Raw genomic sequence first — 24492 nt, 5'->3', positions numbered from 1 at the left:
GAGAATGCATATATAACTAACACGAAGGATTCCTCTTCACTAGATTCACCAGCTATAATATTTTGGTCATGTTCCAATATCATAAATCGATCCCAGTGTTATGTAGTAGAGAAAAAATTACTTATATCCAGTTTACGTAAAGCTACGAGTGGTCGAAACCACACTTAAATCCAGGAATGAACTTACGAAGGTTTTTCCACTTAGGGTAGTTAATTGAATACGGACGTAGCCGCCACGAAGGCGCTAAGACGGAAAACGCTCTTAGCTAAGAGGAAAAACCTTCGTAAGTACCTTCCTGAATCCGGCCCCAGGTCGTGTAACTTTTTGCACATCCTAGTCCATGGGTTAAGGTGCACATCTGTGGTTATCCACAACATTGGTTCGATCGTGCTGTCCTGCTCTAAAGATTATATCATTGATTTATCACATTGTGTACAATATCTTTATACATTTAATATTTTTTATGTTCGACATACAATACTGTGGTGTAAATACTTTCTAATGAAAGGATTCTAAATGGGAAATTGTAAACAATGCCACACCTTAGGGATGGCATGTGACTGAAAGCTTTATTGTACAGATTTTAATGGACAACAAGATCCACAGCATTCACCCTTTATTTGTGCACATGATAGGACATACATTTGAGCATAATTTGATGCAGAAATCCCATGGAAAAAGCACTTTGAATTTTTTAGTAATATTAATTTAAAATTATCAGTCTTGGAGGAATTCTGCATTATCTAGATGCCAAATTCATTGTACAGGTCACTGGCTAGATTAAAATCCCTATCTTGGACCAGGTTCCCATGTAGTACAAAATCCACTGAATTTATATTCAATATAGTATTGTATAGTGAATATTCTTTGCTTGAGCCAGTGAGCCCAACCACCTTACTGATACATCTCAGCGTAATACTGTAATGGGAAGGAGAGATACTGTATACAGTATAGTAACGGGAGGAACACGCAGTCAACAAGGTAGTACCGATAAAATCCTGATATACCATATAATTCAACATGACAAATGCACTATTGAAAGGAGAAGATAATTATATATTATGGTAAAAGGTTTACTATGAAATACAAAAGTACATATTTAACAATAATACATATGGCCTGCATTAATATATATTTTATACACTAAGTATAGTACTGTATAAACTGTTATACATACTGTACTTACAACCTGTAACTATATTTTAGAAATTCTAAATTCTGATACAGTCAAAATAAGAAATTAAGGAATGATATGTTTCCTTTGTAACCATAAAACAACAACTTTGCATAACTAAGCAAAATGGAAGAGGAGGCAGTCCTAAAAGAGGAATTAACAATTTACTGTAGAATCTGTCTTTATCCCCATGAACGTCCCTCTGATGGAGTAACCACAACTGAAACCTATTCAGGTAGCCCTATCTTAACATGCTCTTCTGATTTGTCCTCTTTCCTATATGTCTAAGAATTATTAGCCAGCAGTAACTGGTTTGAGTTAATGTAATTTCATGATCAAAAAGATATTATGCAGTTGATGTCACCTCGAAGAAAACTATAAAATCAGTGCTAGTGACTGATAACTTTGCCTGTCATCCGATCAGGTGACAGCCTGGCTCTACTGAATGGACAGTACTGTACTGTACTCCAAAAGTCTCCCTTCCCCCATACTGACTGCCTACCATTCCACTCCCAATTCCCTTTCACTCTTCTATTTCTAACGTGGTGATCAAGTCTTCCTTTTATGTCTAATATGGAGGCTATCAACTGTACTAATGTGGTTGTCACTCGAGGATCAACTCGTATGGTACTTCATATTCCAGGATATTTCAAGCTTTGACCTTCATGCTATTGCCTTTTACACTGGCATGAATGACATGATAATGTTATGGGACAATACAAATTTGTCCATTTATTAAAGAAAAAAAAAGACAAGCTGCTTACAAGAAACTTTTGGATGGGAAGTATAACACAAGAATTATATAGTGCAGGCTACACAAATTAAAAGATTAACAAACCAAGCCATTTTGTAACTCATGCACATCATCAAATGTTGGCACTGTTCCATATTGCACATCATAATACAAACCTGGCACCATTAGCTAGTTTATTAAAACTAAAATTGTCACTGTCATTCACCAGTACAATTTTAATACAAGTATGGTGAGGCAATTATACATTTCCATTCAACCAAAAACAATCGATAATATAGAACTGTTTATATATTGGACCATGGAGGTGTCATTGGCTGTGGGTTTTGAAGGTAGGACATCACAACTGCAGAAATGGACAACCTGAAATGTTAATATAATTAGTAAATTATTTGTGACAAGCAAATAAAAGTATATTTGTTTAATTATGATAATTTACTTTGAAAATCAGAACTATTAGCCAGTAACAATGGGTTGGATTAATGTAATTTAAATTACATTCAGTAACAAAAGACAATTATGCAAGTGTTGTCACCCTTAGGAAAATCATGAAGTCAATGCTATAGTGACTGACAAGTAAGCTCAGAAAACTACTGACAGGGCTCTCCCAAAAATAACAAATCAGAGCAAGAGATTGTTGAAACACAGGGAATACAGAGGACATACTCAGCACACAAACAATAAAGTACATAAATTATTGGGACCATTTGAAGCTCCCAAAATGTACTCTGGAAAGGAGACAAGAGAGGTATCATGTACTGTATACATGGACTGAACTCCAGGTCCAAAATTTGCACAGTATTATAACATAGTGGAGCGAACAATATGGTAGGAAATGCAGAATAGCGCAAGTGAAGAAAAAATGTGCCACAGAAACAGTCATAGAACACTATGAATATCCAGGTCCAAAATTTGCACAATATTATAACAGATGCTATACCGATGATACTTTTCAAAACGCTTGTGCTCTCTAGAGTGGAGTACTGCTGCACAATGACAGCCCCTTTCAAAGCTGGAGAAATTGCTGACCTGGAGAGTGTGCAGAGATCCTTTACTGCTAGAATCCACTCAGTAAAACATCTAAACTATTGGGACCGACTAAAGAGCCTAAATCTGTACTCCCTTGAGCGCAGGCGGGAGAGATACATAATAATTTACATGTGGAAAATATTAGAGGGGCTGGTCCCAAACCTGCACACAGAAATAACATCACATGAGACCAGAAGACATGGAAGGATGTGCAGAATACCCCCGTTGAAAAGCGGAGGTGCAACAAGTACTCCGAGAGAGAACTCTATCAACATCAGAGGCCCGAGACTGTTCAACACGCTTCCGCTACACATAAGGGGCATAACTGGCCGACCCCTCACAGTGTTCAAGAGAGAACTGGTTAAGCACCTCCAAAGGATACCTGATCAACCAGGCTGTGACTCATACGTCAGGCTGCGAGCAGCCGCGTCCAACAGCCTGGTTGATCAGTTCAGCAACCAAGAGGCCTGGTCGACGACCGGGCCGCGGGGACGCTAAGCCCCGGAAGCACCTCAAGGTAACCTCAAGGTAAGGTAAGGTAGTGGAGCGAACAATATGGTAGGAAATGCAGAATAGCGCAAGTGAAGAATAAAGGTGCCACAGGAACAATCATAGAACACTGTATGAATATCAAAGGACCACGGCTCCTTAATATCCTCACAGCAAATAAAATAAGTATGGCTGGAACAAAAGTATTTCTTCAAGAAAAAATTAGAGTTTCCTGCAAGAAGTGCTGGACTAACTAGATTGTAAGTGGGAATATGGCCCTGCAGGCCACTCCAAGCAACAGTCTACTGGACCAAGATCTTGCACGTCATGCCTGGCCCAGGCCAGGCTTGGAGAAAAGAAATCCCAGAACCCCCTTATCCAGGTACAAATCCAGATCCAGGTAATGAAATGCCCTTTTCAGGCATGTAGTCAATCGCTCACCTCCCAGTCCTGTTCTCTTCCTTATAGAATATTTGGGGGTTCCATTTGGCTCAACGAGCGGGGATGGCAGGCTAGCTGGGACTTTAGGTGACCTGACCCACCATATGATGGTGGTCAGGCACATCATGGTTCAACCTGTCCTCTTGAAAATAACGTCGCTTTTCGTTCGAATGCATGCTATATCCAAAAATGAACGTAATTTGAAATGAAATTGGCTCACGAAAGTGACATACTGTCGCGTTTTCTCTAAGTCCTCTGGCTTACTTGGAAAGGTTAGGAGAGGAAACTTTCATTTAACATTTTTCATAGCTTTTGAAACTTGAGGACAATTTCCTGCCCTCCTAACCTACGAGAGGACCCTTAACTTACTGTTTTGAAACAAAATCCAAAATTTATTTTAATTTTTTTATTTTTAAATTACGTCCATTTTCGGCCATATGGGCAAACGACCAAATTCAGACGTAATTTGTAAGAGGACAGGTTGCACAGTTAGGGTATTTACCCCGTCGCAATGTTTATTTGCCTTAGTACACCAGGTTTTGGCCTTGTGTAAAGTAAAGTATATGTTAAAATGTGACATGCTATGAGGACAGGTTGTACCTTTATGGGTTTAGTAATATACAAATTTCAGAAGAAAACGAGATAAACCTTACATGAAGCTGCTGAGCATTTGTTTCGTATCGTCATTGACTCTCGAGTTGGCAAAGCTGATGCAGGAGCAGTATAGCACAACCCAAGCACACCACTTCAACTGCAAGTAAGAAATAATGAGTTCACTATAGAGTATCATTTATAACAACAATGTTTAAAATTTCTATAATCATAGTTTTAATAATACAGTATTTGGAGGATTAAAATTCATAAAGTGAGTAGAAATCACATTCCTCAATATAAGTATTATAAGATTAAAACCCTAAATAAGAAAATGATCCAAGATAAAGTCTGATATTATTTACTTAAAACATGTACTGTACTATATATGTGAAAATTAAGCATTGAATACTGTATAATTAAACATCTTTTTCTGGTAGGCCCTTGATTTACCCCTCTTCCACCAGATGACAGCCCTGAGGTTACCTGAGGTTTCAATCAACTTGCCTAAAAGGTCAACACTTCAAAAACGAAGGGTGAACAGGAGCACTGTCCAGAGCGAACGATGCACTAGAACCCCTACCCCAGCCAGGAACCAGGAGATATGGATCTACACATGGCCCAAAGCTGGATCCGAAGAACTCAACTGAAGCAGACTGAGGCTAAAATACTGCACTGCCAGCTATCAAAGATTGATCTACCTTCCCTTCCCGCCCAACCACTTGGGCTAGACAGTAGAGCGAAGGCCCATTTTTTTGCAAGCCGGTTTTCAATCCCCGACTGTCCAAGTAGTTGGGCACAATTTCGTCCCCATGTCCCATCAAAAATCCTTATATTGATCCCTTCCAAATGCTATATAGTTATAATGATTTAGTGATTTCTCCTAATAATTCCCTTCCCTTCCCTTTCCCTCCAGAAAGTAGAAAGGGTGTAAAAAGAGAGGCAAACCGCAAGGAATACAACTAAGAAGATTCCTGATCTAGAACTGCACGCTGGAAAGCACGACAGGCCACATATAGTGTAAATATGCAACCACATCCCACAGCAGCAGCTCAAACAACTAGAGCAATGCTATCAAGGCAATCTTTGAAGACAACACAAATGGTGAAACCAGCTGGGAAGAACCCTGCTCTAAACATAATTACACCTGATCAACCAGGCTGTGACTCATACGTCAGGCTGCGAGCAGCCGCATCCAACAGCCTGGTTGATCAGTCCGGCAACCAGGAGGCCTGGTCGACGACCGGGCCGCGGGGACGCTAAGCCCCGGAAGCACCTCAAGGTAACACTGAGAAGAGCTCCAGAGTTGCACAAAAATGGAGACCCTATGCCAAATGGATCTAAAATTTGTGGTCCAACATGATCTATTACAGTATGTACTTATCATTTTGACAATGGCATATGATAGAGCAATCATTGGCAAACAATTCCATTTAAAAATCATAATTACAGTATATGACAATTATTGGTGGTCCCAACATAACATAATGACCAGGATTTACACAAACTCAACCATTCTTGACATAAATCCCAGTAAATTGAGGGTACTGGTAGTATAGTCGAGTTCGTTCTTGACTCGCAATCTAGAATTCTGGGTTCAAATCCCAGGCAAGATAGAAATGGCGGGTGTGTATCCTATCACCTAATGTACCTGTTCACCTAGCAGGAAATAGGTACCCAAAAGTCAGTCAGCTTATTGTGGGGTTGCATACTGGGGAGGGTCAGTAATTAGACCCTAGGGATAGGGGGGAAAGGGGGGGGGGAACCTGGATACAAACCTAACATGTACTGTATGTATAACCTGGCTGCCAGTCCTCCAACACAATAAATTATTATTATTAATAAATTATTCGCAAAAAATTCTTTTATGATGCGTCTTGATTATGGCATATGATACTGATCACGGATAATTTGGTATTAAAATTATAGATGTACACACACACAACTTTATTGAAACCAAACATTCAAAAGGAGAGAACTTTTTCACCAAGCTTGAGAGAGGAAATGAGGAAGGGATAGTCTCACACCCTCCCTCCCTCTTCCCCCATGCCCAGCATTCAGCCGACTGCTGTTGCTTTGTCACACTTTTGGCTCACTTCACGCTCATGCCATAAATTTTTCAGTAAAGTGAAAATGTATTTTGACTTAATTACAATCTTCGGCACAATAATTACCGAATAATGGACATCCATGTTAGTCACAAGGGTTGAGTTGACGGTTCTCCAACCTCCTATCAATTAAAAAACTAGAAAGATCAGACCTATGTGACAGGTATTGAAGTATTATTAGTGTGACTCCAACTGTACACACAGAAGATGATGCAAGGCACCAACATGGCACACGAGTCAGAATCAGACATAACACACACTAAAATACCCAGCAACAGGCCTGGCCACGTGGACCGAGTCCCAAGCAGTACTGATGTAATGGCAACTCAAAAGGAGAAGCCCTGACTAGGACAACACCCAGAATCTTGAAAAATATTACTGGTGGGAATGGGTAATACAAACTAGCTACAAGGCAGAGAGTTGAGAAACTAAATCAGAATGAATGAACAGCTAAGGGCACACAAGATGGGTGCCTTAAACTGACAAGTGAAGCATGAATATAAACAATACAAAAAGCATGGCTCCCACAGAAAATGTTCCTATGAATGCCAACATCACTTACATACAATATACAGTAGTTCATAAAATATGAGTTGAAAACAAAAAAAACTGAGCAAGCTAGTGCCAGGATGAATAGGGATGATAGTGGTAGACAATAGGGATGATACCGTGGGCTTCAGAACAGACCCTATAATGCCAGAAACCCAAAACTTACTCTCATCATTAGACCACACATGCTGAAGATCATGCCTAGTACATTCATGTAGTCAGTAGTTGGATCTTCACCAGGGGCCCCTGGAGTCCCTTGTGCTGATGGTTTGTACCTGTCAATGGTCAAATTACATTATATTGCAGTTGGTATGTATAAAAATGTAATATTAATGTATTATTATTATTACTGTATCAGTAAGGTGTTATTGATCAAATAAGTAACATTAAAGCATGAGTGAGAAGGCAAATAAAATGAATTCAATAAACACAGGTTTTATAATTCTCTTTGCAAGAAGTGATTAGTTATGGAAAATCAGGAGGGAAGATGAGAGAACATATTACAAATACAAACAACAATGAAGTTCAATAATTACTGTACACAAACCCTCACAAAAGTAACATTATTTGAAAAAAAAAATACAGCACTGAATGTAATGAAACACCATTTTCTGGGTGAGCCCAGAGGCTCCCTGGAGCCTATAAGGCTCTCCACAGAAAAGATTTTGAAAAGTTTTTTACTTGTATCGTACTTAAGTATGATTTCCCATTGGGACAAAGCCAGTTAGGTTTATCAAGGTCCCCTCTAGGCCAACTACTAGTCTTTCCCAAGATGCAACCAACAATAGTTGCCCAACTCCTAGGTACTTATTTACCGCTAGGTGAACACAGGCATCGGGCAAAAGCAAACGTGCCAAACGTCCCTGTCCTGCGGCAGAAATCAATCTCGAACGTTTCAATTGCGAGCTGACTGTGTTGACCACTACACTACAGTATTTTGAGGTTATCTTGAGACGATTTCGGGGCTTAGCGTCCCCGTGGCCCAATCCTCGACCAGGCCTCCTTTTTGTTACACCACCCCAGGAAGCAGCCAGTAGCAGCTGTCTAACTCTCAGGTACTTATTTACTGCTAGGTAACAGGGGCATCAGGGTGAAAGAAACTGCCCATTTGTTTCCACCTCCACTGGGGATCAAACCCGGAACCTTAGGAATACAAATCTGGAGCGCTGTCCACTCAGCCGTTAGGCCCCCCTGACACTACAATATTATTCACTACAATGGTTTATTTGTACAAATGAATCGCCATTATCTGTACATTCTTGTAAAGCCACTAACATGCATAGCATTTTAGGCAAATCTTAAAGCTAACGCAAAATTTGCAGTGAATTTTAAATTATTGTACAAGGGAAACAGTTAATCTTAAGAGAACAAATCTACAAGGGGCCGTGACGAGAATTCGAACTTGCGTCCAAGAGCATCCCAAACGCTGCCTTAATCGACTGAGCTACGACATGGTATAAGAATTGCAACCAGAAATTCTTCTGAATTTACTTGGATCCTGCAGCCTCTCCGAGAGACAATCCAGGATTTTACACAACTCCCCCCATGCACTCGAGCTATGTCAATAGGCCGTTCTACCTCTTCGCCCTTACTTCATTATACACAGAAATCACAATAGCGTGACATCTAAGCTAAGCTAATTGTTAAGCGAGAGGTAAGGTAGTAATAAGGGTGATGAGAAATTATGTTGATGAAGTGCATTTGTAGATAGTACAGCACTAGATGAGTAATTAGCACAATGTGGGATACTAAAGTGAAGACATTGGGTTAGGAAATTCCACACATTTGGTCTCTCTATATAGAGACCTGCATAGAGAATCTTAGAGATATTTCAGCAGTGATGTTCATGCAGAACATCACAAACATTCTCATTTCATACAATTCGGAAGTTTAAAATCTGAGTTAGTATTAAGGAACAGAGCTTTGCAAGTGTTTATAATGTGAAGAGAATGAAGAGTACGGATTAAATGTTTAGTATGTCCAGGGGTTTGAGCAAAGAGGCTGTATGTTGTCTGAAAACAGAATTTATTATAGTTGAGGGTATCACAGTGTAATCAACTCTCATACCAGGAACAGTTGAGGGCCACAGCACTAACAACACTTCAAACCAGACATGACTTAGCAGACCTCATTGAAATTTTAAAATACTGAACAATTTGGAGGATGTTGATCCAGATAATGTCTTATAAAAGCTCAACAAACCACAACATAGGACTGAAAACAAGAGATGCCTTTTACCCCCATATGGTTATAAACCCATGGAACTGCCTACCTGCCAAACATAATTGCCCAAACTCTTACATTTTAAAATCCAACTGGAAAAAAATAATCAAGGCAAATGAGGGGACTTTGGACAAGCTTTTCTGTTCTCGTCGAGGCCACTAATACGTTAGTGGCCCTCAGGTAAAGTCAGGTAAAAATCGGTTGCCTTCCCCCTTGACTCCCAATTGGGGATCCTGGGTTCAATTCCCAGTCAGGACAGATATGGCTGGGCACATTTCCTTTCACCTAATTCTTCTGTTCACCTAGCAGTAAACAGGTACTCGGAAATTAAACAACTGTTGTTGGTAGGATGATATAAATACTGTACTTTGTAAAGAAAACCAGATACAGTACTGTAATAACAAAATATATTTAAATTAAGATTATAGTGCATTTTAAAATCTGGTTATGTGGTCGCTGATGGAGAGTTTCCATAAATACGTAACTAACATGAAACTGGCCGCTAACAGTTTCATGTCAATGGCTGCTTCGGCCAGCTGCATTTAGTTCAATAAACATTTCTGTATATTACCTGTTGATGGTTTTAACAGTTCTTCACACACAGCCTGGCCTTTAAACGGGTCATGAAAGGTCTACCAGAACCTAGTGAGTTACTTGAAACACCTAACATTTTTATGCAAACTTTGTACAAAATTATTAATTACTACTATACACTGATAACACAACTGTTGTTTTCCAATAGTTGTGTTAGTCTTACATTGCTTTTTTATCACTAGTAAAACGGTCTGTAATAATGTGTCACCCTGTACACATGACTGTTCACCAATGGATTGGAAAATTTACCTAACCTTACCCAGGCTAACTCAAACCAACCAAGCCTAACACAGCCTAATCTTGGCTAATACATCCTAACGTATCAAACTTTATGGATGGTACTTTTTGGACATGAAATAATTCGACGATGCTCGTTTTCCCGTTTGTTAAAACCGTATACACTATACTGTTATGGTAGGATGTATTAGCTTAGGTTAAGCTGTACTGGACTCCATTGGTTTGGGTTAGGTTGATTCTTGGTTTGGTTAGTTTAGGTTGGGTTGAGCTAGGTTATCTTGAGATGATTTCGGGGCTTAGCGTCCCCGCGGCCCGGTCCTCGATCAGGCCTCCTTTATTGTTACACCCCCACCAGGAAGCAGCCCGTAGCAACTGTCTAACTCCCAGGTACCTATTTACTGCTAGGTAACAGGGGCATCAGGATGAAAAACATTTTGCCCATTTGTCTCTGCCTTCACCGGGGATCGAACCCGGAAACCCTAGGTTAGATAGGTTTTAACATTTGTTTGAGAGTCATCGTGTATGTGGTATGACTTGTATCTGATTTAATATGGTCTTATCTGTCAAAACTAAAAATTAAGTAAAAATCTTTTATACCTTCTTGTATATAAATAAATAAATGAGCTTTGTTTAACCCTCGCCATTTCTTTTCAAACTCCAAACAAAATGGGAGTAAAAAATCATTTCAACAAGGCTAGTTTTCTGATAAAAATGAACTACTAAGTTAGACTTGGTTATGTTATATGGATTAGGTTGTTTTATCATTAATCATTATCGTTTTAAGTCTGCTAACTAAGCATCTTGTATACGTAATGACCTATACCCCCTACAGCAAAAATACCGAACTATAATACCCTAAATCCCACCCATATAGGTGTACAGACAAGTAATTCTTTAAACATCACACCAAAGCATTGTACAGAGACAAGAAAACCCATGCCTATATAAGAACGAATTGTCCATATGATGACCTACTAACTTCCTCCCCCCCACACACACAGATCCTCATCATTACACAATAATAACATCTTGCACTACAATATCCCCCCTACATTCACTTACCTAACAATCTTATCCACTTTCCGTGGGTCAGAGCTGTTGTTTGACGTCTGCATTTTGAGTGGGAATGTTGCTGGCGAGCTGCTCCTGTATGTCGTCTGCTGGTCCACAACAGTGCTGGTGGAGGCCGAGGATTCCGGGCCACGGGGACCTCGGTTGCCAGATCCAAACTGCGGTAAGTACCGAATTTGTAATAAGAGTAATATATATATATTATATATAATGTATATATTGTTAAATATGACCGAAAAGGTAAGATTAATAATTCTACCACAAATTTTCTCAATATTTCTTATGTTTCTTTTTTACTGTGGATGGTAATTGAAAAATCAATTCTCCAAAATTCATTTTTATTTCTAGTCTGACGCGAGGCTTGAACGCGTTTCGTAATAACTTGTTACATTTTCAGAGACTTTAGTTTATACACACACAACTGTAACCTGAGAACACTAAACAGAGTTTTACTTATGCTAACATTAAACAGCTTGTCTTATATACTCGCATTTGGGTGAGGTGATGTGTTGCAACAGTTTTGGAAGAGGTGAACAAACTTTTGACCAACGCAGAACACGGAACAATGGGTATAAATTGGATAAATGAGAGGGAAGAATGGAAGTAACTGCAAAGGGCCTATTGACCCATACTTCCTCTTGATGCTTCTATATTGGTACGGAGTCTTGAAGTGGGTAGAATATAGTTGTGCATCAATTGGCTGTTGATTGCTGGTGTTGACTTCTTGATGTGTAGTGCCTCACAGATGTCAAGCTGCCTGCTATCGCTGTATCTATCGATGATTTCTGTGTTGTTTGTTAAGACTTCTCTGGTGATGGCCTGGTTGTGGGAAGAGATATGTTTCTTAATGGAGCCCTGTTGCTTATGCATTGTTAATCGCCTGGAAAGAGATGTTGTTGTCTTGCCTATATACTGAGTTCTTTGAGGCTTACAGTCCCCAAGTGGGCATTCGAAGGTATAGACGACGTTAGTCTCCTTTAAGGCGTTCTGCTTTGTGTCAGGAGAGTTTTTCATGAGTAGGTTGGCTGTTTTTTTGGTTTTATAGTAAATTGTCAATTGTATCTTCTGATTTTTGTCTGTAGGGATAACGTTCCTATTAACAATATCTTTCAGGACCCTTTCCTCCGTTTTATGAGCTGTGGAAAAGAAGTTCCTGTAAAATAGTCTAATAGGGGGTACAGGTGTTGTGTTAGTTGACTCTTCAGAGGTTGCATGGTGTTTCACCTTCCTTTTTATGATGTCTTCAACGAAACCATTGGAGATGCCGTTGTTGACTAGGACCTGCCTTACCCTACAGAGTTCTTCATCGACTTGCTTTCATCCTGAGCTGTGGCTTAGAGCACGGTCGACATAAGCGTAGACAACATTCCCCTTGTACTTGTCTGGGCAGCCCTACCAAGCCTATGCCCTACCAAGAACCCACCCGAAGCCGGACAGACACCCACCTGGAGCCCGAACAGTCACCCACCCAGAGCCCGCCAGCTGAGTGAACCGGGGCCCGCCAGTTGAATGAACTGGAACCCATCAGTTGAGTACCTGGAGCCTGCCCCAAGCCCGACCAAGAACCCACCCAGAGCCCTACCGAGAACCCACCCTGATCCCTACAGAGAACCCCACCCCAAGCCCTACAGAGAACCCACCCCAAGCCCTACAGAGAACCCACCCTGAGCCCGACCAAGAACCTACCCCGAGCCCTACAGAGGTACCCCAAGCCCGAGAGCCCACCCCGAGCTTGACAACCGAGAGCCAACCCTAAGCCCTACCAAGAACCCACCCCCAAGCCCTACCAAGAACCCAGCCCCAAGACCTACCAAGAACCCAGCCCCAAGACCTACCAAGAACCCACCCCCAAGCCCTACCAAGAACCCACCCGAAGCCGGACAGACACCCACCTGGAGCCCGAACAGTCAAACACCCAGAGCCCGCCAGTTTAGTAAACCGGAGCCCGCCAGTTGAGTGAACTGGAACCCGTCAGTTGAGTACCTGGAGCCCGCCCCGAGCCCTACCGAGAACCCATCCCGATCCCTACAGAGAACCCACCCCGAGCCCGACCAAGAACCTACCCCGAGCCCTACAAAGGTTCCCCAAGCCCGAGAGCCTATCCCGATCTCGAAAGAGCCCACCCCAAGCCTGACCGGGAGCCAACCCCAAACCCTACCAAGAACCCACCCCCAAGCCGTACCAAGAACCCACCCCCAAGCCCTACCAAGAACCCACCCCCAAGCCCTACCAAGAACCCAGCCCCAATACCTACCAAGAACCCACCCGAAGCCGGACAGACACCCATCTGGAGCCCGAACAGTCACCCACCCGGAGCCCGACCAGTCAAACACCCGGAGCCCGCCAGTTTAGTAAACCGGAGCCCGCCAGCTGAGTGAACCGGAGCCCGCCAGTTGAGTGAACTGGAACCCGTCAGTTGAGTACCTGGAGCCCGCCCCGAGCCCTACCGAGAACCCACCCTGAGCCCGACCAAGAACCCACCCCGAGCCCTACAGAGGTTCCTTAAGCCCGAGAGCCTATCCCGATCCCGAAAGAGCCCACCCCGACCCCTACCGAGAACCCACCCCCCAAGTCCAACCGAGAACCCACCCCCCCAAGCCCTACTGAGAACCCACCCCCCAAGCCCTACCGAGAACCCACCCCCAAGCCCTACCGAGAACCCACCCCCCAAGCCCTACCGAGAACCCACCCCCCCAAGCCCTACCGAGAACCCACCCCCCCAAGCCCTACCGAGAACCCACCCCCCCAAGCCCTACCGAGAACCCACCCCCCCAAGCCCTACCGAGAACCCACCCCCCCAAGCCCTACCGAGAACCCACCCCCCCAAGCCCTACCGAGAACCCACCCCCCCAAGCCCTACCGAGAACCCACCCCCCCAAGCCCTACCGAGAACCCACCCCCCCAAGCCCTACCGAGAACCCACCCCCCCAAGCCCTACCGAGAACCCACCCCCCCAAGCCCTACCGAGAACCCACTCCTCCCAAGCCCTACCGAGAACCCACTCCCCCCAAGCCCTACCGAGAACCCACCCCCCCAAGCCCTACCGAGAACCCACCCCCCCAAGCCCTACCGAGAACCCACCCCCCCAAGCCCTCCGAGAACCCACCCCCCCAAGCCCTCCGAGAACCCACCCACCCAAGCCCTACCGAGAACCCACCCCCCCAAGCCCTACCGAGAACCCACCCCCCAAGCTCTACCGAGAACCCACCCCCCAAGACCTACCGAGAACCCAGCCCCAAGCCCTTACCGAGAACCCAGCCCCAAGCCCTACCGAGAACCCAGCCCAAAGCCCTACCGAGAACCCAGCCCCAATACCTACCAAGAACCCACCCCAAGCCCTACCAAGAACCCACCCGAAGCCGGACAGACACCCACCTGGAGCCCGAACAGTCACCCACCCGGAGCCCGACCAGTCAAACACCCGGAGCCCGCCAGTTTAGTAAACCGGAGCCCGCCAGTTGAGTGAACCGGAGCCCGCCAGTTGAGTGAACTGGAACCCGTCAGTTGAGTACCTGGAGCCTGCCCTGAGCCCTACCGAGAACCCACCCTGAGCCCGACCAAGAACCTACCCCGAGCCCTACAGAGGTTCCCCAAGCCCGAGAGCCTATCCCGATCCCGAAAGAGCCCACCCCGAGCCTGACCGGGAGCCAACCCCAAACCCTACCAAGAACCCACCCCCAAGCCCTACCAAGAACCCACCCCCAAGCCCTACCAAGAACCCAGCCCTAATACCTACCAAGAACCCACCCCAAGCCCTACCAAGAACCCACCCGAAGCTGGACAGACACCCACCTGGAGCCCGAACAGTCACCCACCCGGAGCCCGACCAGTCAAACACCCGGAGCCCGCCAGTTTAGTAAACCGGAGCCCGCCAGTTGAGTGAACCGGAGCCCGCCAGTTGAGTGAACTGGAACCCGTCAGTTGAGTACCTGGAGCCCGCCCCGAGCCCTACCGAGAACCCACCCTGAGCCCGACCAAGAAACTACCCCGAGCCCTACAGAGGTTCCCCAAGCCCGACAGCCGATCCCGATCCCGAAAGAGCCCACCCCGACCCCTACCGAGAACCCACCCCCCAAGCCCTACCGAGAACCCACCCCCAAGCCCTACCGAGAACCCACCCCCCCAAGCCCTACCGAGAACCCACCCCCCCAAGCCCTACCGAGAACCCACCCCCCAAGCCCTACCGAGAACCCACCCCCCCAAGCCCTACCGAGAACCCCCCCCCAAGCCCTACCGAGAACCCCCCCCAAGCCCTACCGAGAACCCCCCCCCAAGCCCTACTGAGAACCCCCCCCCAAGCCCTACCGAGAACCCCCCCCCAAGCCCTACCAAGAACCCACCCGAAGCTGGACAGACACCCACCTGGAGCCCGAACAGTCACCCACCCGGAGCCCGACCAGTCAAACACCCGGAGCCCGCCAGTTTAGTAAACCGGAGCCCGCCAGTTGAGTGAACCGGAGCCCGCCAGTTGAGTGAACTGGAACCCGTCAGTTGAGTACCTGGAGCCCGCCCCGAGCCCTACCGAGAACCCACCCTGAGCCCGACCAAGAACCTACCCCGAGCCCTACAGAGGTTCCCCAAGCCCGAGAGCCTATCCCGATCCCGAAAGAGCCCACCCCGAGCCCTACCGAGTACCCACCCCCCAAGCCCTACCGAGAACCCACCCCCCAAGCCCTACCGAGAACCCACCCCCCAAGCCCTACCAAAACCCACCCCCAAGCCCTACCAAGAACCCAGCCCTAATACCTACCAAGAACCCACCCCAAGCCCTACCAAGAACCCACCCAAAGCTGGACAGACACCCACCTGGAGCCCGAACAGTCACCCACCCGGAGCCCGACCAGTCAAACACCCGGAGCCCGCCAGTTTAGTAAACCGGAGCCCGCCAGTTGAGTGAACCGGAGCCCGCCAGTTGAGTGAACTGGAACCCGTCAGTTGAGTACCTGGAGCCCGCCCCGAGCCCTACCGAGAACCCACCCTGAGCCCGACCAAGAACCTACCCCGAGCCCTACAGAGGTTCCCCAAGCCCGACAGCCGATCCCGATCCCGAAAGAGCCCACCCCGACCCCTACCGAGAACCCACCCCCCAAGCCCTACCGAGAACCCACCCCCCCAAGCCCTACCGAGAACCCACCCCCCCAAGCCCTACCGAGAACCCACCCCCCCAAGCCCTACCGAGAACCCACCCCCCCAAGCCCTACCGAGAACCCCCCCCCCAAGCCCTACTGAGAACCCACCCCCCCAAGCCCTACCGAGAACCCCCCCCCCCCAAGCCCTACCGAGAACCCCCCCCCCAAGCCCTACCAAGAACCCACCCGAAGCTGGACAGACACCCACCTGGAGCCCGAACAGTCACCCACCCGGAGCCCGACCAGTCAAACACCCGGAGCCCGCCAGTTTAGTAAACCGGAGCCCGCCAGTTGAGTGAACCGGAGCCCGCCAGTTGAGTGAACTGGAACCCGTCAGTTGAGTACCTGGAGCCCGCCCCGAGCCCTACCGAGAACCCACCCTGAGCCTGACCAAGAACCTACCCGGAGCCCTACAGAGGTTCCCCAAGCCCAAGAGCCTATCCCGATCCCAAAAGAGCCCACCCCGACCCCTACCGAGTACCCACCCCCCAAGCCCTACCGAGAACCCACCCCCCAAGCCCTACCAAAACCCACCCCCAAGCCCTACCAAGAACCCAGCCCTAATACCTACCAAGAACCCACCCCAAGCCCTACCAAGAACCCACCCGAAGCTGGACAGACACCCACCTGGAGCCCGAACAGTCACCCACCCGGAGCCCGACCAGTCAAACACCCGGAGCCCGCCAGTTTAGTAAACCGGAGCCCGCCAGTTGAGTGAACCGGAGCCCGCCAGTTGAGTGAACTGGAACCCGTCAGTTGAGTACCTGGAGCCCGCCCCGAGCCCTACCGAGAACCCACCCTGAGCCCGACCAAGAACCTACCCCGAGCCCTACAGAGGTTCCCCAAGCCCGACAGCCGATCCCGATCCCGAAAGAGCCCACCCCGACCCCTACCGAGAACCCACCCCCCAAGCCCTACCGAGAACCCACCCCCAAGCCCTACCGAGAACCCACCCCCCCCAAGCCCTACCGAGAACCCACCCCCCCAAGCCCTACCGAGAACCCACCCCCCCAAGCCCTACCGAGAACCCCCCCCCAAGCCCTACTGAGAACCCACCCCCCCCAAGCCCTACCGAGAACCCACCCCCCCCAAGCCCTACCGAGAACCCACCCCCCCCCCCAAGCCCTACCAAGAACCCACCCGAAGCTGGACAGACACCCACCTGGAGCCCGAACAGTCACCCACCCGGAGCCCGACCAGTCAAACACCCGGAGCCCGCCAGTTTAGTAAACCGGAGCCCGCCAGTTGAGTGAACCGGAGCCCGCCAGTTGAGTGAACTGGAACCCGTCAGTTGAGTACCTGGAGCCCGCCCCGAGCCCTACCGAGAACCCACCCTGAGCCTGACCAAGAACCTACCCTGAGCCCTACAGAGGTTCCCCAAGCCCAAGAGCCTATCCCGATCCCAAAAGAGCCCACCCCGACCCCTACCGAGTACCCACCCCCCAAGCCCTACCGAGAACCCACCCCCCAAGCCCTACCAAAACCCACCCCCAAGCCCTACCAAGAACCCAGCCCTAATACCTACCAAGAACCCACCCCAAGCCCTACCAAGAACCCACCCGAAGCTGGACAGACACCCACCTGGAGCCCGAACAGTCACCCACCCGGAGCCCGACCAGTCAAACACCCGGAGCCCGCCAGTTTAGTAAACCGGAGCCCGCCAGTTGAGTGAACCGGAGCCCGCCAGTTGAGTGAACTGGAACCCGTCAGTTGAGTACCTGGAGCCCGCCCCGAGCCCTACCGAGAACCCACCCTGAGCCCGACCAAGAACCTACCCCGAGCCCTACAGAGGTTCCCCAAGCCCGACAGCCGATCCCGAAAGAGCCCACCCCGACCCCTACCGAGAACCCACCCCCCAAGCCCTACCGAGAACCCACCCCCCCAAGCCCTACCGAGAACCCACCCCCCCAAGCCCTACCGAGAACCCACCCCCCCAAGCCCTACCGAGAACCCACCCCCCCAAGCCCTACCGAGAACCCACCCCCCCAAGCCCTACCGAGAACCCCCCCCCAAGCCCTACCGAGAACCCCCCCCCAAGCCCTACCAAGAACCCACCCGAAGCTGGACAGACACCCACCTGGAGCCCGAACAGTCACCCACCCGGAGCCCGACCAGTCAAACACCCGGAGCCCGCCAGTTTAGTAAACCGGAGCCCGCCAGTTGAGTGAACCGGAGCCCGCCAGTTGAGTGAACTGGAACCCGTCAGTTGAGTACCTGGAGCCCGCCCCGAGCCCTACCGAGAACCCACCCTGAGCCCGACCAAGAACCTACCCCGAGCCCTACAGAGGTTCCCCAAGCCCGAGAGCCTATCCCGATCCCGAAAGAGCCCACCCCGAGCCCTACCGAGTACCCACCCCCCAAGCCCTACCGAGAACCCACCCCCCAAGCCCTACCGAGAACCCACCCCCCAAGCCCTACCAAAACCCACCCCCAAGCCCTACCAAGAACCCAGCCCTAATACCTACCAAGAACCCACCCCAAGCCCTACCAAGAACCCACCCGAAGCTGGACAGACACCCACCTGGAGCCCGAACAGTCACCCACCCGGAGCCCGACCAGTCAAACACCCGGAGCCCGCCAGTTTAGTAAACCGGAGCCCGCCAGTTGAGTGAACCGGAGCCCGCCAGTTGAGTGAACTGGAACCCGTCAGTTGAGTACCTGGAGCCCGCCCCGAGCCCTACTGAGAACCCACCCTGAGCCCGACCAAGAACCTACCCCGAGCCCTACAGAGGTTCCCCAAGCTCGAGAGCCTATCCCGATCCCGAAAGAGCCCACTCCGACCCCTACCGAGAACCCACCCCCCAAGCCCTACCGAGAACCCACCCCCCCAAGCCCTACCGAGAACCCAACCCCCCAAGCCCTACCGAGAACCCACCTCCCCAAGCCCTACCGAGAACCCACCCCCCCAAGCCCTACCGAGAACCCACCCCCCCCAAGCCCTACCGAGAACCCCCCCCAAGCCCTACCAAGAACCCACCCGAAGCTGGACAGACACCCACCTGGAGCCCGAACAGTCACCCACCCGGAGCCCGACCAGTCAAACACCCGGAGCCCGCCAGTTTAGTAAACCGGAGCCCGCCAGTTGAGTGAACCGGAGCCCGCCAGTTGAGTGAACTGGAACCCGTCAGTTGAGTACCTGGAGCCCGCCCCGAGCCCTACCGAGAACCCACCCTGAGCCCAACCAAGAACCTACCCCGAGCCCTACAGAGGTTCCCCAAGCCCGAGAGCCTATCCCGATCCCGAAAGAGCCCACCCCGAGCCCTACCGAGTACCCACCCCCCAAGCCCTACCGAGAACCCACCCCCCAAGCCCTACCGAGAACCCACCCCCCAAGCCCTACCAAAACCCACCCCCAAGCCCTACCAAGAACCCAGCCCTAATACCTACCAAGAACCCACCCCAAGCCCTACCAAGAACCCACCCGAAGCTGGACAGACACCCACCTGGAGCCCGAACAGTCACCCACCCGGAGCCCGACCAGTCAAACACCCGGAGCCCGCCAGTTTAATAAACCGGAGCCCGCCAGTTGAGTGAACTGGAACCCGTCAGTTGAGTACCTGGAGCCCGCCCCGAGCCCTACCGAGAACCCACCCCGAGCCCTACCAAGAACCCACCCCGAGCCCTACAGAGAACCCAACCCCCCCGAGCCCTACCAAGAACCCACACCCCCCCGAGCCCTACCAAGAACCCACACCCCCCCGAGCCCTACCAAGAACCCACACCCCCCCGAGCCCTACCTAGAACCCACACCCCCCGAGCCCTACCAAGAACCCACACCCCCCCGAGCCCTACCAAGAACCCACACCCCCCCGAGCCCTACCAAGAACCCACACCCCCCCGAGCCCTACCAAGAACCCACACCCCCCCGAGCCCTACCAAGAACCCACACCCTCCAAGCCCTACCAAATACCCACACCCCCCCAAGCCCTACCAAGAACTCACACCCCCCCAAGCCCTACCAAGGACCCATACCCCCCCAAGCCCTACCAAGAACCCCCCCCCCAAGTCCTACCAAGAACCCCCCCCCCAAGTCCTACCAAGAACCCACACCCCCCCCCCAAGTCCTACCAAGAACCCACACCCCCCCCCCAAGTCCTACCAAGAACCCACACCCCCCCAAGCCCAACCAAGAACCCACACCCCCCCCAAGCCCAACCAAGAACCCACACCCCCCCCAAGCCCTACCAAGTACCCACACCCCCCCCCCATGCCCTACCAAGTACCCACACCCCCCCCAAGCCCTACCAAGTACCCACACCCCCCCAAGCCCTACCAAGTACCCACACCCCCCCCAAGCCCTACCAAGTACCCACACCCCCCCAAGCCCTACCAAGAACCCACACCCCCCAAGCCCTACCAAGAACCCACCCGAAGCCGGGCAGACACCCACCTGGAGCCCGAACAGTCACCCACCCAGAGCCCGCCAGTTGAGTACCTAAAGCCTGCCCGGAGCCCCGACCGACAACCCACCCCGGAGCCCCGACCGACAACCCACCCCGGAGCCCCGACCGACAACCCACCCCGGAGCCCCGACCGACAACCCACCCCGGAGCCCCGACCGACAACCCACCCCGGAGCCCCGACCGACAACCCACCCCGGAGCCCCGACCGACAACCCACCCCGGAGCCCCGACCGACAACCCACCCCGGAGCCCCGACCGACAACCCACCCCGGAGCCCCGACCGACAACCCACCCCGGAGCCCCGACCGACAACCCACCCCGGAGCCCCGACCGACAACCCACCCCGGAGCCCCGACCGACAACCCACCCCGGAGCCCCGACCGACAACCCACCCCGGAGCCCCGACCGACAACCCACCCCGGAGCCCCGACCGACAACCCACCCCGGAGCCCCGACCGACAACCCACCCCGGAGCCCCGACCGACAACCCACCCCGGAGCCCCGACCGACAACCCACCCCGGAGCCCCGACCGACAACCCACCCCGGAGCCCCGACCGACAACCCACCCCGGAGCCCCGACCGACAACCCACCCCGGAGCCCCGACAGAGAACCCACCCCGGAGCCCTGACCGACAACCCACCCCGGAGCCCCGACAGAGAACCCACCCCGGAGCCCCGACAGAGAACCCACCCCGGAGCCCCGACAGAGAACCCACTTGGGGCCCGACAGAGAACCCACTTGGGACCCGACAGAGAACCCACTTGGGACCCGACAGAGAACCCACTTGGAGCCCGACAGAGAACCCACTTGGGGCCCGACAGAGAACCCACTTGGGGCCCGACAGAGAACCCACTTGGGGCCCGACAGAGAACCCACTTGGGGCCCGACAGAGAACCCACTTGGAGCCCGACAGAGAACCCACTTGGAGCCCGACAGAGAACCCACTTGGAGCCCGACAGAGAACCCACTTGGAGCCCGACAGAGAACCCACTTGGAGCCCGACAGAGAACCCACCCCGCGCCCAACCTTTCATGGAGAAAATTGAACACCAGGCGACAAAAATAATTGCAGAATGAGGTCTAGTTTCATACCATGAACGGTTGAGGGTCACAGGGCTAACACTGCAAACTAGGCATGCCAGGATGGATCTCACCGAAACTATTAAAATATCGACTTGAATCGACTTGAGAATGGTCCAGGACGGACCGAAACTCGTCGTCCCTTCAACTTCTAGTGTGTGGTCTGGTCAACATACTTCAGCCACGTTATTGTGACTCATCGCCTGCCTATTAAAATATTGAACAGTTTCGAAGATATGGATCCAGAGAACAACTTCAAATGGTCAGATATGGAACACAAACAAGGAACAACGGTTTCAAGTCCAACAAGCCGCAGTGTAGGACTGAAAACATAACCTATATTTTCACCCACAGGGTTATAAACCCATGGAACCGCCTATCTGCTAAAGCAGTAAATAACATAACACTTGAATTGTAAAATCCAATTTGAAAAAAAATCGGAACAAATGGGGGACCTGATCTGCTACCAGAAATTTTAGCCAAATATCCCCAGTCTGCTAACTGTAGGTAGTAACCGAGTGATTGTAACCTATCCACCGCTGCCCACTGGATGGGGGGCGGTGTGCAGGACAAACATAAATTGTGACACTAGCTCTCCACATATGTCAGGTGCTTAATTTAGAACCTGTACTTGAGGTCGATCTCGAACCCATTGTTGATGTGACGACTTATACTGAATTTTGTAACTAGCTCATCAAGATTGTAACTTGCTTAGCTAAATGAATTGTGGGGTTCAGTCCCTGAGCCCATTATGTGCCTCTGTAACCCTTTCCACTACCGCCCAGCAGAGGTACAACAGGTACTCAGAGAGAACTATCAACATCAGAGGCCCGAGACTGTTCAACACGCTTCCACTACACATAAGGGGCATAACTGGCCGACCCCTCACAGTGTTCAAGAGAGAACTGGATAAGCACCTCCAAAGGATACCTGATCAACCAGGCTGTGACGCATACGTCAGGCTGCGAGCAGCCGCGTCCAACAGCCTGGTTGATCAGTCCAGCAACCAGGAGGCCTGGTCAACGACCGGGCCGCGGGGACACTAAGCCCCGGAAGCACCTCAAGGGCCCACAAGATTGGTATGGGGTGCATAATAAACGAACTAAACTAACATTGATAGGCATTGTTCGAAGCAAACTCCATACGCAAAACCCCATTATATTATATAATTCTATATACTGTGTATATATAAGATATAAACATGTCAAAAAGAATTATCACTCTTACCTGGAGCAATGTTGCTGATGTCGGAAATCAGCGATACATGTTGTCGCGTTGGCGGCAGCGACAGTACTGAACGCGCTGAGCCTTCAACAACCAACCGCCGTTTGAACGCCATTTTGAAATTCCAGGCGTACTACCCGAAAAGTGCGTAAACTAGTATTTGCGTGCATTATAGGCCATTCCAAGAAACCTTATTTACAGGAATTTATTAGGTATAGCTTCGTTTTTAACTTAAACTGGTTGAGAGAGGTACAGTCTTTAACATGGTTGGGAAGGTCATTCCACATTCTGGGCCCCTTGATTTGTAGAGCATTTCTAGTTTGATTAAGTCGTACTCTAGGAATATCAAAACTGTATTTATTTCTGGTGTGGTGCTCATGGGTTCTGTTACATCCTTCTATGAAGCTTTTGAGATCAGGATTGGCATTATAGTTTTGCGTTTTATATATGTATAATACACATGAGAGAATGTGCAGTGACTTAATGTCTAACATATTCAGAGATTTGAGTAGGGGTACCGAGGGGGTATCTTATGATAATGAGGTTTCAATGCTTGGAGTCAATAATCAAAGTGAGGCTTCACCACTGTTGCGAGTAAGCCTTATACTTGCTCCATTATCTCATCATCTTAATGGCATAACTAATTAGCACTAACTACACAAGCTATAATCCTATCCCTATTTACAGGTAACGGTTTCTGCCCTCCTATCTTATTGTGAGGTGTAGTCACCGTATATAAGCAAGCGATTTGAGAATAGCAAACCTCGGGAGACATCTCCCGTCACGCAGGGTGCAGTCGCACCTCCACAGATCTCCAGTATCAGCTCTTAATACTGGTAATGGCTCAAAAGGGTCACCACTTACAGGCTATTCATACTCGTGCCACTTCTTGGGTGGCTTAATCTTTATCATCAATCAATCAATCGAATAGCAAAGCAGTACAATTTCAAGTCAACAATGTAGCACTCGACGTGTACAGTTCTAATCGACCCAAGATGCTACAGCCTCGACACAGAGCAGACAGCAGACTACGACCTCATCGAGCTACAACGCTCTCCCACATAGAGCTCCGCGACTCCGGCCACACTCAGCTCTCTGCTCTGCTCCAAGCCCCGTCTCAACGTCTACGACACTGCTGTATCTAGGACTACTAAATAAATATGAAACTAACTAAACACTGTATCTAATGTACCCAACAACGTAACATAACCGTACGTTACAGCGCTTTCCCCCCTGAGAGTTCTCTTCCCTTCCCTTCTCTGATACGAGAGCGCTTTGTTAACAAACAAAGTAATACAAATAGTGCGCTAAGCATTGTTAATGGAAGCGCTAATAATTATATGATGAAGTGTTATGTATTTATTCAGACGAGAACAGCAGCGAACACAAACCAGCGCA

The 24492-nt window shown here is 49.7% G+C and overlaps 1 protein-coding gene and 1 long non-coding RNA gene across 2 annotated transcripts; one reads left to right on the top strand and one right to left on the bottom strand.

Annotated features, from left to right (window-relative positions):
• Nucleotides 1-1052: 1052 nt before the first annotated feature.
• On the bottom strand, nt 1053-23220 carry LOC123754012 (protein Asterix-like). The gene is made up of 5 exons (XM_069317183.1): nt 23098-23220; nt 11249-11415; nt 7299-7407; nt 4538-4635; nt 1053-2288 (listed from the first exon to the last, which is right to left on the bottom strand). The coding sequence occupies exons 2-5, from the start codon at nt 11299-11301 to the stop codon at nt 2213-2215; spliced, it is 336 nt and encodes a 111-aa protein (XP_069173284.1). The 5' UTR covers nt 11302-11415; nt 23098-23220; the 3' UTR covers nt 1053-2212.
• LOC123754013 (uncharacterized) lies at nt 4508-7562 on the top strand. Its single transcript, XR_006772344.2, has 2 exons — nt 4508-4641; nt 4943-7562. It is a non-coding gene; the product is annotated as an uncharacterized lncRNA (long non-coding RNA).
• Nucleotides 23221-24492: the final 1272 nt, after the last annotated feature.

The sequence above is a fragment of the Procambarus clarkii genome, chromosome 86, assembly GCF_040958095.1.
Source record: "Procambarus clarkii isolate CNS0578487 chromosome 86, FALCON_Pclarkii_2.0, whole genome shotgun sequence".
In the NCBI taxonomy this organism is placed as follows: Eukaryota; Metazoa; Arthropoda; class Malacostraca; order Decapoda; family Cambaridae; genus Procambarus; species Procambarus clarkii.
Note: the sequence above shows the minus strand (reverse complement) of the source record. Positions and strands in the feature narration are given on the sequence as shown.

Bases quoted from the DNA above. Each gene is read 5' to 3' on its own strand.
- LOC123754012 (XM_069317183.1), bottom strand. From the start codon at position 11,301: ATGCAGACGTCAAACAACAGCTCTGACCCACGGAAAGTGGATAAGATT. The intron at 7,408-11,248 runs GTAAGTGAATGT...GACCATTGACAG, and splicing joins AAAGTGGATAAGATTGTTAG to GTACAAACCATCAGCACAAG. The intron at 2,289-4,537 runs GTAAGGTTTATC...TTAACATTTCAG, and splicing joins CAAATGCTCAGCAGCTTCAT to GTTGTCCATTTCTGCAGTTG.